This window comes from Xenopus tropicalis, chromosome 2 (assembly GCF_000004195.4).
Source record: "Xenopus tropicalis strain Nigerian chromosome 2, UCB_Xtro_10.0, whole genome shotgun sequence".
NCBI classification, from domain to species: Eukaryota; Metazoa; Chordata; class Amphibia; order Anura; family Pipidae; genus Xenopus; species Xenopus tropicalis.
Genome location: NC_030678.2, coordinates 64606508 through 64622941, shown reverse-complemented (window position 1 = coordinate 64622941; position 16434 = coordinate 64606508). Strand labels below are relative to the sequence as shown.

General features: G+C 35.6%; 1 protein-coding gene across 15 annotated transcripts in view; it reads right to left on the bottom strand.

Moving 5' to 3' along the window:
* Positions 1–16434, bottom strand: part of nfasc (neurofascin) — a 136010-nt gene that overhangs the window by 63446 nt on the left and 56130 nt on the right. For 14 of the 15 annotated variants that reach the window (XM_031896839.1, XM_004910696.4, XM_031896833.1 and 11 more), the window contains 6 exons: positions 15986–16108; positions 14792–14962; positions 6306–6417; positions 4263–4447; positions 835–966; positions 422–565 (listed from right to left, as the gene is read on the bottom strand). In XM_031896839.1, the coding sequence (XP_031752699.1) occupies positions 422–565; positions 835–966; positions 4263–4447; positions 6306–6417; positions 14792–14962; positions 15986–16108 (867 nt within the window). The remainder of the gene's footprint in view (positions 1–421; positions 566–834; positions 967–4262; positions 4448–6305; positions 6418–14791; positions 14963–15985; positions 16109–16434) is intronic. The other variant, XM_031896830.1, reaches the window with a different exon arrangement.

The window sequence follows — 16434 nt, the reverse complement described above, 5'->3', positions numbered from 1 at the left end:
ACCCTGGGCTGGTGCTTTTTTCTCCTAACAGGGGCACCAGCCCAGGGTACAAGGTAAGAGGTCTAAGTCACTTGGGGGTGCCTAACATTTTGGACCCCCAAGTGACTTAGCCTTTCATTCTCCTTTAAAGACTAAGCAAATGTTAAAGAGTAATAAAATGGGTAAAAGAAATATATAAATATGCCAATAATATGAAAAGTTTGCTTGCAGAGAATAAGACATGAAAAACTTTAACTTAATCAGGTGGATAATTAGTCAATGAACATACTGTTGTAAATTTCCAAAACTTAGATCACTCAGTCTTTACCCAATCTTTACCCTGCTCTTTTTGTGTGAACATTACGCTACCTGGTCAGAGACAGTGGGGACAATAGACGTGGGCATCGTAAGAAATACTTTAAGAGAAGTCATGTCTGCTTACCCAGAATGCTGACGAAGGCATTAGCTAACAGATAACCATGTTCATTAGAAGCATTGCATTGGTATACAGCGCTGTTGCCACTCTGTACTTCTCTAAAAATAATGGTATCACCAGCGATTTCGAAGTTGGGATTTGGGGCACCTACTAAATTAAAGACGAGAGTGTTGAACTTAATCAGTGGAACATCACATGACAACTACTGTAAGTAACAATTCAAAAACATTTGGAGACCTTAAATTACTTCATCCTGTTTTTTTAATCTGTTTTGTTTCTGTATGACTTTTTCTTACAACATTTGTATTAGTCCATAATAACCTTTATAAAAATGTTCCAGGCCAGAAATTATATGCATACATATAAAACACAGAGCTCTCTTAGTTCTCACTCTTGGAAACTCTCTCATAAATAATTACCTTCAGTAGCATCTCCATTCATAAACCATTGGATTGTAGGTTTGGGGCTGCCACTGGCACGACATACCAAACGTCCGTTCTCACCTGGTGCAAGAATCAAGTTCTTGGGCTCATCAAGCCAATATGGAGCAGCTGAGGGTAAAAGGAACAACATGGGTAACTGAACTGATATAATTGCATTTTTTTTACAAGCTTGTGGCGATCCATTCTATGTTATATTTTACCAACCTTTGCAATATTTCAGTTGATCTTCATTTCTTTATAGAAATTGTATTGCTATTGTTATTTTATTACTTATTTTTCTATTCAGGCCCTCACCTATTCATCTTTAAGTCTCTTTTTCAAGCCACTGCCTAATTGCTAGGGTAAAGTGAAGCCAAGTAAGTTGTCCAAATCCCAAGCTTGAGAGTCCTGAATAAAAATCTAAATAATTCAAACACCACAAATAAATGTAAAAAGTGGGACCAAATCCAAATTTCAAATCATCCTACAAAATCACTATATACATCATACTAAAATGTAACACATTTTATACACTTATACCAAGAAAAAATTAATTTATGCACAAAAATACAACTGATTTGGAACATCCCATGTCTCCTGAATCCGCCAATACCAAATATATACAGTTTTATGGAGATTTCTCACTTGTATAGGTCAAAAACTCCGAGCAGTACACCACCAAATTTCCAAAGCACTGCATCAGAACGCTGCATACTTTAGATTTCAAGGCCAAAAATCCCAGAAATCAATACATTTTTGAAAAGAACAGATTCTGGCAAATTGAGAATGCTTTCCTAAATTTATAGTTTTTTACAAAAATATGCTTCTAGTCTATAGCATCTTATCTCCTACAGGTCATACGGTAACCAGAAAAACAGGGAAAACATCCCTAAACTGTGAAAGCTAGGGGTCTACTGAACAGTTTGATACCCAATATGCATAGGTTTGCCTAAGAATGTGGAATGTCGGGGCTCCAAAATGAAAATACCCTCATTTGGTCTATCCTTTCTGTCATTTCAGCTCCTGTTAAATCAAGACATTTACATAATTGTATTTGGGGTCAAACTACAAAAAATTACACCCACCCCAATAAGCCATTTATTTTCAGAAGGTACACAATCATCCAAATCCAAAAGGGGTACAAATATCTTTCTACTTCAAAGTACCAAACCGCAAAGCTTTCCTAAAGTTGGTGATTTTGAAGATACCACTTTGCAGCATCTTATCTACCACATATCATTAGGTACCAAGATAAAACACCCTTAATATGAACGCCAGGGATCCACTAACAGTTTGATGCCCACTGTACATAGGTTGATTAAAGCACATGGCCCAAAATATACCTCGTGCACAATAATTTCATGGCTTACATTTACCTAATTCATAAACACGTGGCAGTTTTATGCGGGGTAAAAGCTGGTGGGGTGACTCCTGAACACCATATATTTTTGGAAATTACATATTCAGACAAATCCAAGATGACTGAACATTTCCTTCTACCCCAAATGGAAAAACTTTTGCAGTTTTTAGCAGTTTTTTGACAAAATTTCTGAAAATCGCATACAAATGTTGCAATTTGCCTCATTTTACTTGCACAGTTTTTACATACAACAGCACATTACCCCAAATATAAATACCAGAGGTCTACTGAACAACTTGATCACCTAAAATTGTTGCAATTTGCCGCATTTATCTCATAGAATTTCTTACATACAATGACACCCTTATTATGATGCCCAATATGCAAAGTTTGGTATGTACAGACTTCAAATGAAAATTTGAAGTGCATATACATTTTCTCGGGTGCCAATTATGCTTTGGCAAACAAGACATCTTGCTTGTGTATTGTGTCACAAGACCCCCTAAACATCTGGAAAGCTTTCCTAAATTTAGTGGTTTTTATGATTTTTCTGAAAAAAAAACACCTCGCATAGGGGTTGATTCACTAAAGTGCGTTAAAACGAGAGCTATTTATAGCATGCGTTAAAAATGTTATCGCTTCTTATTTATGCGACTTAAGCCGCGATGAGCGTTTTTCTTGCGTTATTTTCCACGTGTGTGTTAATTCCCGCTGCGCGCAATATATTTCGCTGCTTGCTATTTTAGCGCACGATTTAACGCACGTAACCATTATGTTCATAAAACTACTTTTGTGAAAATGACCATTTCCCTGAAAACTGGAGGATGCATGACTCTAGGGCCAACACATACTTGAAAAAATCCCACTGCAAAGTCCATATTGTGTTGCCAAAAGCTCACCAACCACAATTTTCTTTAAGTACCGCCTGCCCCATGTAGGTGTTAATCTTCGCACAGACCAATGCGATATTTAGTGCGTTTAACGCTTCATATGTGTTTGTGAATCATGCGTTAGTATTATTTCTACGCGCGAATTAACGTATGCGTTAAAATTAATGCATTGCAGTAGCGCGATTTAACGCATGCGAAATTACTTTGACGAATCAGTCATTATTTATCGCATCAATTTGAAGGCTTATCAACCTTTAGTGAATCAACCCCATAATTTTTTACATATAATACCAGAGGTCTACTGAACAGTTTAATGCCCAATATGCATAGATATAACAGAGTATGTGATATGTTTCTGCAAGAAGAGCCCGATGACTACATATTATGTGTTGTAAGACCACCTAAATGTACAGAAACAGTCAGAAAACCATATATTTTTGCAAAGTACACATTCTGATGAATCCAACATGGGTAAAGACTCCTTTCTACACCAAAGTACCAATCTGCAAAGCTTTGCTAAAATTAGCGTTTTTTTATGACTTTTCTAAAAATTGCCTAAAATTGTTGCAATTTGTCACATTTAGCTCACAGAATTTTTTACATACAATAACACATCACCCAAAATATAAATGCCAGAGGTTTACTGAACAGTTTTTAGGGGAAAAACAAAAGACAAAGGGGTAAAATGAATAAGTAACAAAAAAAGTGTTTGTAGTGTGTATGATTGTCTGTAAGTGTGCAAAATTTAAAAAAGTAAATGTGTTTAATTGCTCAAATAAATACCATTTACCTGTTCTGGAGCAGGGATCCTTAAGGAACTTTTTTATATGCTCACCAACTCTTTTTTTTTTCACCAACACTTTCACATGTAAGTGTGGCACACGAGTAAAAAAAGGTTGGGGATCTCTGCTCTATAACATACTAAAAGTTCATTTGAAGGTGAAAAACCCTTTTAAAACAGGTTCTGATCTTGGACATTTTTGTGAAAAGGGGAGGACCAACTCACTTTGCAATTTTGAGTCAGTGCAGCTAATTTACTAACAAACAACATTTTAAACTGCACATTGGAACAAGACAGAAAATAACTTTGAAAGAATACAACATTTTATAACATACTAAACGGTAATTAAAAAGTGAACTGCCCCTTTAATAGTATGCAAAATACAATTCCCTACCCTTAACCCGAACAGAAATCGTGTGCCGAATGCTGCCCATTTTGTTTGAAGCTTGGCAGAAATACTCCCCCGAGTCCTCTTCAGACACTCCAATTATGCGTAGAGTCTTGTTAAAATTTTCAAACTTCAGCTTCCTGCTGGGTAGCTCTCCTCCTTTCTTATACCACATGATGTCTGGCGTTGGTCTACAGAATTTTAAAAGTGGCACTGAGATAAGATGTCTTTGAACTACAGTATGAAACAATTAATAATGAGTTGCATAGCCTTGAAATATATAATCTAAGGGCAATAACATAAGGGGGCATTCTGTTGCCCTCTGGAAATAGTTGCATTGCGCTAATCAAGTGAAAATGCAGAAAGAAGTCTGGAGTAAGGCCATATATTTTACTCTGTACCATCTCTCTCAGTCTAATAACACCAAGGGTAATGGCACATGGGACAGTATGAAGAGTTTTTTGCCAAAAAAATTTCAGCGTCATAGACGTTAGGGCATATCAAATTAACTATAATTATGTATAGATAGTTTTATTTGTATAGCACTCTAAAGTTACCACACTACAGGTATTTACAGATTTAAAAATTGGTAACTGAAAAATGTTGGTATTAAAACTCAAACAAGTTAATTAATACTTTTATAACTTTGAATAGAATGGTACAATATTTTCAATGTTGTCAGTTACTAACAAGCTTAATGCATGCACAAAGCTATCTAGAAACTAGAAAGGAATGATAATATTAAAATAACAAAAAAAATAAAAAAGCTTTACATTTGTTAAAGATTAATTTTAAGGGCCAGCAATTACCGGTAAGCTGATCTTAAGAAGAAGCAAGGGTAAAATAAATCAGCAGTACATTGAGAAGCCCTCTGTATGAACTGCTCCTTAACAGCCTGAAGTCTGCAGGTAGGTTATTAGAACAACTGGCAAAAGACACATTGAGTACAAGGCTGAAAAAGGGGTATATATCTTAAATAAGATTTTACTTTATAAACTTTTTTTTTTCAAACCAGTGTGCATAATTGCAAATTAGTTCAGTTTAAAAAAGCAAATGCCCATCAAGTTCATCCTTTTGATAGCGTTTCTACAAAGAAGTACCCTTCAATTTTCTCAGATGCTAAAAAACATTTTGCTTCTAATGATTAAACCTTCTTTCTTTTGATCTAATTAGATATCCTTGTGTCCTCTGGAGTGCTTAGAGCTGTGTAGCAGGGACTTCTCTTCTGCTTTTAGTCAGATTTAATTCAGTGAAAACTCATGGATGAGATTCAGTGAAAACACATGGACGAGATTCAATTTGAGATGCAATTCAGTTCGGAATAAATTATCTCACTGTTTATCACGTGAAAACTGTATTGAAGCCTATGGGAAAAAAATGGTAGTGAATTAGGAGGAAAGTTTTTTCTCCTCGAGCTGAATCTCAGTCATGAGTTTTGACGTGATGAACAGTACTAAATTGAATCTGGCCCTTTATGTCTTACCAAATGTGACTTATTTGTAACAATATATTATTCCACCTTTTGTTCCCTGGCCAAGAATATCACTAACAGTGCTTGTTTTGTGGTGCTAACAAGTCAGTTGCCTCTAACAAATGTTTTTCTATAATATTTTCTATAATATATGAATTTTTCAGAAACTCACACAACCAGAAATATCCTGTTAAATGTTTTTTGTTCAAGGAAAAAAAGTTGCAAGCTTTTTGTCACATTTTATTTTTTCTCAGCCTCAAAAATTAGCAAACAGGCCTCCCCATGTTTTAGCCAGTACAACCACTTCAGGAAAAAAAATCACAAATTATGATGGAACCTCCTTTCTTCTAATCTCAATAGAAGCCCTTGTGTCTACTTGAAGGGCTAACGTATACATTTATACATATATTTTTATACATATTATCATATTAACCTTAAGCACCTCTTCTCCACAGTTAACAAAAACAATTTTGTAATAACTTTGTTAAGCACAGGGCTTATAAATGAGTGTATTTTGTTTTCTAAATATTACACAAGACTCTTATGCAACTGAGATGTTTATAATGTGCTACACTTACACTCCAGAAGCAATACACTCCAGTAGCAAGTCCTCATCGCGTAACACCAGTTTACTGCTAGAAGTCCCCGTGGGAAGCAAGAAGGTTGGGGTTCTCTCAGGTACCCCTCTGGCTGGTAAAAAACATACTAAGTTAGAAAGGCATTGTCAAAGACACATTTGGCACACAGCTTTACTAGAATAAAATAGCAATGATAACAAAAAATGTTAACCATAAGTTGCAAATATTTTTAAGTAAAAAGAGGTGTAAAAATATACTCCATTTTGTTCATGTTGAATAGTCATATAAGTTATTTTAATTTTGCTTCTGTATAGTTAAACTATAATTCTTCAAAAGTTAATACACAGAAGTATTTGAATCAATTTTGCATGTCCACTAGAGGGTGGGCATGCAAAAATGCAGAGAATATTGGCCCTCTTTAGAAGAAACATGTACATTTGCGATACTGTATTGATGATATACAGTATTCATCAGTATTGCACAATGAGCGGGGGTATACATTCATTCTTATGCAATTTAAGTGGACTTCAGACTTATTTTATAGTATTTGAGATTTCATTAGTAATAAAAGTTAAGTTTTGCAAGAGAACAATTTTTGTCTGATATATACAGTAGTTCTAAATGTGGAGATTCAACACATTTTATTCTGCATATAATTTCTTGTTCTTCAAAAATGGAAGGTGCTCTTTAACTAATTATTTTGGATTCCACATTTTCTGAATAAGGCCGAATATTTATTTGAATAAGGCCTCCATTCTCTGCAATTTAAATATCAGTTCACAAATTTAAAAAAACACAATACCCTAAAACCAATAAAAACTGCTATGCAGGGATATTCTGAAACACAATTATTAAAGGAACAGTAACACCAAAAAATGAAAGAGCTTTAAAGTAATAAAAATATAATGCACTGTTGCCCTGCACTGGTAAAACTGGTGTGTTTGCTACAGTAACACTACTATAATTTATATAATAAGCTGTTGTGTAGCCATGGGGGCAGCCTTTTTCTCCAAAAAAGGAGAAAAGGCACAGGTTACATAGCAGATAACAGATAAGTTCTGTAGAATACAATGGTGTTTTATCTGTTATCTGCTATGTGCCTGTGCCTTTTCTCCTTTGAATGGCTGCCTCCATGGCTACATAGCAGCTTATTTATATAAATTATAGTAGACTTTCTGAAGTAAACACACAACTTTTACCAGTGCAGGGCAGCAGCACATTATATTTTATACACTTTCATTTTTTGGTGTTACTGTTCCTTTACCACCCTGTTCATTTTTATCATTTGCCATAAATAACTAGTTTACCTTTACTTATCATGTATAAATATGCCAATTCGTGAAACATTGGGGGGGAAATAAGAAAAGCTGGAAAACTTAGATCAAACTATTTTACGAGTGGTTGAACACACTAGATATTTGGTACTTAAGGCAAATTTGCTTCAGGATCAGTAGGTTTAGTTTTAACTTTTTAATCAGCGTTCTGTACAGCCTTTAGGTTTATACATATAAACATATGCATACCACAAAGTAATCTGTAAAGTAAAGTTGTTAGTTAATTACATGTTAATTTGTATACACTATAAGGATTTTAATGTTCTTAACATTTTCTTCCCCATCAAAAATATGGCACCCAGGCACATCTATGGAAATTCCAATAACTGTGGGACTTAATAGATAAGAAATTATTCTGTAAATTGAAAGCCCAGATTTACCAAAATACATTTTAACATCAGCAAAACCCAATACAAATGTTTTTCCTATAAACATGAATTTGTGCTGAGCAAGTTAAAATCAATACTAAGTAGTGATGAGCGAATTTTCTCGCCAGGCATGGATTTGCAGCGGTCGCACGGGGGACAAAAAATAGACGCGGGCGACAAACAAATCGTGCAACAAATGTGTTTTGGAAATTTTATGGTGAAGCGAAACGGGACAGATTCGCTCATCACTAATTATAAGGTACTGTCTTAGTATTACAAATGGTGTGGCATCAGGCAAAAATGGATAATTATTCAATTTAAAAGTATACTTTGGGGAACAACATTGGCAATTTTTGAAAAATTGTGGATAACATCCAGATACTATAGTATCCAATGCCTGTAAAGGGCAACAATTATCATGACCACTAAAAAATTACATCACCTACAAATCCATATTGTAGTGATCTCACCCCCCCCCCACCCATAATACCAAATGCTTCTACAAACACAATAAACATTGTTTTATAAATCTCTTGTTGATAACTAGTTAATAACTAGCCTGCACAAATATATCATCTTATCTCAAAAGATGAACCAACATCTACATTGAATGTGGCCACCATTATATAAACCCTTCAATTTTTAAGCCTGAAAAATACAGGTGTATTTTGACTTAATGTCCTACCTCAACTGTCTGTCTGAATTAGGAACTAAATGTATTTTTAAAAATGTTAAAAATAAAATTCTCCTCAATGTCTCCAAAGGATGCTCCAAAACATATTTTGGAGAAAAGAAACACTGTAAAAAATTAACAAGTTTATCACTGTGGAGAATGTTCTTTCACTCTATAATACATGCACATCTATACATTTTCAATATCCTGTGCCAATGGGTGAATCCATGGTAAAATAAATGCTGCAAACAGGGATAACTCAAAAGTTGCAAAGATCACAAGTAGTGTTCAAAGCCAGCTGGGTTATAAAGCCACATAACGCAACAGCAACCTGAGCAGTTAAACAGAATGTAGATGTGGAAAGTAGAATCTGCAGTTGAGCTGTTAGTTTACTTTCTTAAAGTCTACTGTAAATAAAGGGAACTAATCTAACAAATTTAATTTCAAACTGAAATATTAACATTATAGAAGCAGTTCAGTGTAAAAATGAAAATTGGCAAAATAGGTAGACAGTGCAAAATAAAAAAAGTTTTGAATATAGTTAGTCAAAAATGTAATCTATAAAAGCTGGAGTGAGCAAATGTCTAACATAATGCCCATAACACTACTTCCTCCTTTATAGCTCTCTAAGCTGTTAGCAGTCAGTAGCCAATCAGTGAGCCAATATGGGACATAACTGTTCAGTGAGTTTGCATTTGAATCTGACCAGCGTGCTCACAAACAAACTGAACAGTTATGTCCCATGTGGCCCCCTCAAAAGTCAATGGCTAAGAGGTTAGAGAGCTGAAGGCAGGAAGTAGAGTTCTGGCTATTATGTTAGACATCTTCCCACTCTGGCCTTTATAGATTACATTTTTGCCTAACTATGTTACAAATATTTTTTTTATTTTGCATAGTCTATCCATTTTACTCAGTTTAATTTTTACACTTAACTGTTCCTTTAAGCTAACACAGGTTCCCTTTACACCTTTAATATTGTTCTTCACTGTGAAAGCAGAAAAGATTTGAATTTCTTAAAAGAATTCTGTCATGATTTTTGATGGTATAGTTTTTATTACTGAATAACTGTGTATATTACAAATAATTCATTCTACCATTAAAATTTGTATTCTTGAATCAATACATGTATATTTTAGTTGTAATATTGGTGTGTACACAGCCATCTCAGGTCATTGTGCATGATCCTGTCCTTTCAGAAACAGCTGGCACTTCACAATTCAACTGCTTTCAGATAAGCTATTGTTTCTCTTACTGAATGTAACTGGGGAAGTCATGGCCGAACTTGGGTATTTTACTATTGAGTGCTGATCTACCACTGCTGGGGGCATGGAGGGATTTTAAGCAATACAGGTGTCTGGTATCTGTTATCTTGTTACCTTCCTATTGTTCTGCTGATGGGCTGCTGGGGGAACTGGTGGGATCACTGCAAATTGCAGTGCATCAGTAGAGAAGTTACTGAAGTTTATTAGATATGAGCCAGTTTTGGCAGTTTTATCTCAAAGAAAAGCTTATCTTTCTTGACAGGCAAAATATTCAGATTTAGGGCACATGGGGAGATTAGTCGCGCGCAACAAATCTCCCTTTTTGCGGGTGATTAATTTCCCAGAATTGCCATCCCACCGGCGAAAATGTAAATCGCCGGTGGGATGGCAACTGGGGAGATTAGTCGCCCACGAAAAGGGAGATTTGTTGTGGGCGACTAATCTCCCCGTGTGCCAGAGCCCTTACAATAGCTCATTCTATACAGGGCAGAATTTAGTAGTTCATTCCCCTTTTACAGCAGCTACAGGTGGGATTCTCTGTACTAACAGTAGCAGAATGTTGGACTGAAACTGACTGGAAAGTGTTGAAATTGTAGATGTGTAACTAAGATAGCTATAAAACTTTTTTACACCTTTTTTTGGAATCCTAGGAAATATGTAATCATGCTATTTTTCAGTAGCTCTCCAGTTGAATTTTCAGCAGGTATCTAAAAGCTTCAAGGTGAACTACCCTTTAAAATGCAAAGATTCACATTGACTTTTAAATCTGTAACCCTCCATTTACCTCCGCGTGGCCCCAGTAACCAATATTGCATTGTAAACTCCACTAGCATGGGTTTTATTGTGCCTGAAATATTTTATGTATGGCACGCATTGTATTTTTGCATCTGAGTGCCATAAAATGAAGGCCGGGCTGCCAAAATCCAAACACCATTTTAGATATAGTGAGTAAGTTAGCTAGAAGGTGAGTTACGACGGCAGGATCTAGAGACCCTAAAGCCTTACCAAGGTACATACTAGTGAGATTCTTATAGGAGTATATTGCAGAGTCATTACGAGAATTCTCTGTAATAAACAAGATAAGGTAAGAACCCCACAGAAATAGAATGATGCAAGGCACAGTATGAGGGTAAATAAGAGAGATAAACAATGTATGGTAGTAATATTATGAGAGATGAGAAAAGATGTGGGTTGAGGTCATATGAAAAAAAAAAATAAGAAAACAAACTGAATGTGGAGGCATATGAATTATGAGCTGCACCTACAATGTTGAAATAGAAAATTGAATTGAATTTATAATATAGTTTATGGCACACAAGGCTTTTTGTATAAAATGACACTGAAAAAATGCTGAGAAACATCTCTGAAAAGTATGCCCTTTAACAATATTGCTTTTTGTACTGTTTTAATAAAAAACAAAATAACAAAAAAACCCAAATGCCATATGTACCACCCAGCATTTCTATTACCTGCCAGGGGCTTTTTGAGGCTGTTCAAGTCAGCACTTTGCACTTTATAATGCTAACATTGAATGCATTGAAAAGCATCAATAGCATAACTACATTTTGAAACATGTGTAAGAATAAAATAATAACGAGCATTCCTGAAACAGATTTATTGCACAACTACTGCAGTTAAGTATTTAAGTTTTTTTTGTTTGTTTGTTTGTTTGTTTTTTTAAATGTCAGCTTTCTATTAATAACATTTTTGTAAGAGTGGCCATTTGATGTTTTATTTTTGTCTAAATGTTTGTTGTCATTTTTTTCAATCATTCTTAATGTTTTGTTATACCATTTTGAAGAGCTGGGACAAAGTTCCCTGTGTATCATTAACAAAATTATGGTCATATACTGTAACGTGGCAGGTTGAATTGGGAGTCAATTGTAACTCAACAAACACTGTGAGAGTGGAATGAACAAAAATATTAGGCACATAAAGGATAGTTATAAGAAATGAGAGCTATGTGAGAAGACAATCTGGTCACCTTTGTTACGGGATTAAATGAACAATTGAACAGACAAAAACAATTTAAAAAAAAAGTAATCAGGATCATATGTCATGAATTAATTCAAACAGAATAATTTGGGAAGTATGTACTATATGTTTTAAGTACAACATACACTTGGAGACATATTTATCAAGGTCCCAAAATTGCAGCTTTTCCTTTCAGTTTTCCTTTAATACTACCTTTAATAACATCAAAATAAAATTCTCTTGTTTAGTTTATTATTAATAAAATGGCTTAAGTGAAGGTATATGGGATTTGGCAGCAGTCTAACACAGAAAAAAAACATTAAATAATACACAAGCATCATAGAATCTATTTCACCCAAACCCACGCCTGCTTAGGTAGGTGGGAATAGATAGATGTGGGTATAGTGCACATCTGCAGCTCTAAATCTTAGCAAGAGGGTCATGGGTCAGTAGTTTTGGTGGTTCTACGCTGATTCCCTTTCCCAAACAGCTTGCCACAAGATTTGCAAGACTGCTGTTTTCAGATACCTACATTTTTTGTTGAAGAAGAATAGACTGTACAATGGACAGTGACAGATTGTAAGTGGTAAAGTATTGGTAATACTTGATAAATATGTATCTAAATGTGCACTGAAAATCATAATCAATATTATACAAAAACAAAAAATGTGGAAACAGAATAACAAAGAATTTACATTTAAATAAACAAACAAAAGATTGAAAAGATTTAAAAATAGAGGTAAATACAATTATACAAAAATCACAAAAAGCTACAAAATCCACATAGCATACACTGATTAAAAGCATGGACTTTAGAATCTGCAAACCTCTTGGATAGCAAATGTGTTATAAGTCTGCTATTTTATAGCAGATAAATTGTTAAGAACAAAAGGCAGGCAGATGGAAAAAGAAATTCCAATAAAATTACCGTTTTGATGATGGTGCAGTAGCCTCTATACACAGGATCTCTGCAGCCTTGAAACATTTAATTGGAGAAGGGGACAAGAGTAGAATGTCTGAGACTGCTCTTGAAATACCCCCAGAAATATGGTGAATTCTTATAAAATGAAATGTCTCTCAACTTCCTGCAAGTGTTGTCCTGCCCTAATGCAGGAACCATAGGTTCTCCATAAATTGCATTATGAAGTTCAGTGCTTATGCAATATACAATTTGAAATCATACAGTGAGTCTGAATTACAATTTTTGGTTGGGGGCTAAAAACTTTTCAACCTATTGACATTGTGCATACAATAGTGTATGGAGACAATAAATGCACAGTTAACCCATGAGCAATATTCCATCAAACCATCTGCATGCATATTCAGCACATTCACATATTGTGATGTGCACTGAGAATGTGTGTGAATGATTTGCAGTTATTAGGACCCCTAACTCTCCCTGCACATTTTTAAAAAAAAAAATGTAACTGAAAGATCATGCATGCAACCAAGGCCAGTTTTTTTTATAGGCACCAAAGGGCACATGCCTAGGGTAGCACCAGATGTAAATCCAGCACTGCACTCATCGAGAAACATTTTAAAGGAGAAGGAAAGAGTTAATCTTAAGCTGCAGGCATACCTTCAGTTGTCTCAATAGTGCCCTTAAGTCTCCCCATATTTCAATCATTCAGATGATCAGAAGCCAAACAGGAATAAAAAACACTGAGCTGGAAAAAGAGGATTCCCATAATGCATTGCTCCTGCACAGACACTACGACCAGCACTGTAAGCAGCGCATGCGCATGTTCCTCTTCTGTGAGCGCACACAAGCAGGCGCTCCCCTTCCCACAGACCCTCTGAGCCGCCCACTATGAGCGCGCACCAATAGCAAGCGTCCAGTTGCTATGGTGATGCGCTATACGTGGAAACGATCCGACCAGCGCTCATTCTGACTGTGTTAAAGGACGCGATCGGTGGATTTTCCCTCTCTCCCTGCTGCGGATCAGTCAGTGTTGGTTTCCAAAACATTATTTGAATTTGGCTTGCATCCACTTGCGCTGCGCATCCTGCTGCTGTCATTTCACCACAGAATTCCAAGATAGCGGGGCCATTCACTAAAGCAATGTTAAACTTTAAAGTAACTAAGTTATTCTTGAAATAATAGAGCCAAAACTATAGAGGTTTTCATTAACAGTAGTAGGACTATTGAAGGGTATCATTTATAGATTTTGCCTTTCCTTCTCCTTTAAGAGGGAACACTGCCTACAAGTGTACCTGGACACCCTTTTTTCTTTTATCAAACCTATACTGGAGCTGGTAGATAACCACGACTAGCTGGAGTTCATATTTATGAAAATAATCTTGCAAACCAGTTGTAAAAGATGTTGCTTTTAATAAGCTTTGTCCTTTTGGTTATGCATTTTAGTCATGCTCAGTGGAAGCTTCTAGACATCTGCATCAACTACAATGCATACAAACAATATTTTATTACAAATATGAGACACGTAAGGACTCATTTATAAAAAATAAGACACAGGGCTAGGTGTTAAATGGGAACATTTTTGCAATAATTGGAAAATCATACACCAGCTTATACTTGTGATCATTAATATGATTGTGTTATGTATTTTTGTCTCATGACATTGGAACATTTTTGACCATTTGTAATATGTTGGTGTATTGTTGTATCTATGTTTGGTCACTAGATGGCAAACTACCAAGTTTCTCCAGAGCATGTGATCATGCATATTAGCAAAAATAAGCGCTGATCTCTCCTGATGGTATAGGACAAATAAAAAGATACTCTACAAATGCATTCTGACTTTGATTGCAGACCAACGGATATAGGTAACAGATAAAATCAGCAAATTTAAATACCCCAGTTAAAATGGTCTGGCGGCAATAATGTGACCTACAGATACCCACAGTTACTTACTGGTAAGCACTTTTAGAGTATATGGGTTCTTCTGTTGAATGGTGTGTGTGAAATGGGAGCGTGCATTGCAGCTATAATCAGTCTGAGTATCCTGGCGCAGAACGTTGGAGAAATAAAGGTCCCCATTCAGTCCCTGAGAAACCCTCTTGTCCTGGACAATAGGCTCCATCACTTAAAAGAAAAAGGTATGACATTCTTAATTTATAGGAAAAAGGCATGACTCTTAAGTGATTTTTCAAGTGGTGATTTATATATAATATAATAACTGATTTTAATATGCTGTTGAAGAATATCTATCTATACAGCTAGTTATGCTTTTTTTTCAATATCATGCATTTCTATTTCAATTCATTCTAATTTTACTTATTTCTAAAGAACTTTGGTATGTTTTCATTGACTATTAATGCAGCTTAATGCTTAATTAATGCAGTTTAATGATTAATTAAAGCATTAATTAATGTAGTATGCATTTCTTCAGCTCCGATCAGACAATAATTGAACTGCGCATAAATAAGTTATTACTGGGGCACATTTATTAATTTTCATTTCTCAATAGTTCTACAAATATATTTTTTTCTATGTTTTTTTTAATAAAAATATCACCACTTGATATGTCATGTCAAACAAACATGGTTACTGCAAAAAATTGTGAAAAAAAGCACAGTTGCTAATTTTTTGCTTAAAGGAGAAGGAAAGGTTAAGTCACTTGGGGGTGCCAAAATGTTAGGCACCCCCAAGTGACTTAAATTGCATACTTTTTACCCCGGGCTGGTGCCCCTGTACGGAGCGAACAGCACCAGCCCGGGGTAGCTGCGAGCGCTTCCTCTTCCGTATTCGCTGCGTGCGCATGCGCAGTAGAGTGAAAAAGCCGAACTTAAACATAGAAGTCGGCTTTTCACTCTACTGCGCATGCGCCGGCCCACGGATTTCGCCGGCAGCGAAGACGGAAGGAGGAAGGCTCGCTGCAGGTACCCCGGGCTGGTGCTGTTTTCTCCTAACAGGGGCACCAGCCCCGAGGTACAAGGTAAGCGATTTAAGTCACTTGGGGGTGCCTAACATTTTGGCACCCCCAAGTGACTTAGCCTTTCCTTCTCCTTTAATTACACGTTACACAGCAAAATTTGAAAATGAAAGTTTATACTATCTTTGACAAGTTTTACTATACTACTTTACTTTTCCCTTTTCTACACTCACAGCTGCTCATCCAAAATATGACTGGAGGAGGAAGTCCATGTGGGGGATTGCACTGAAGGATCAAGAAGGCACCTTCATTTACCACCACCGGGTCAAGGTTTTCTTTGGGCCACAAAGGGGATCCTTTATTAAGAGAAAATTATAATTAAACAAGGTAGACATTAAACAGGTTATTTTGTAGGAAAGATAGTTGTTTCAAATTGTAAATCTTATAAACACATACCATATGTACTAAGCTACATATTGTACATCCTAGAGAATCTCTCAGAAAAAAAATAATTCACAAAAAATTATACCCTGAAGATTTAGAAGAAAGGAAATTGCATTCATTTGAGTAAGTATCATGCTTGTTGGCTTACTGACACAAGATTACCCATAACACAAAACAAACTATTCCATAGCTGGTAACAATTCTTTGTTTTGATTAGTTTTCTGATTTATAATTTTTT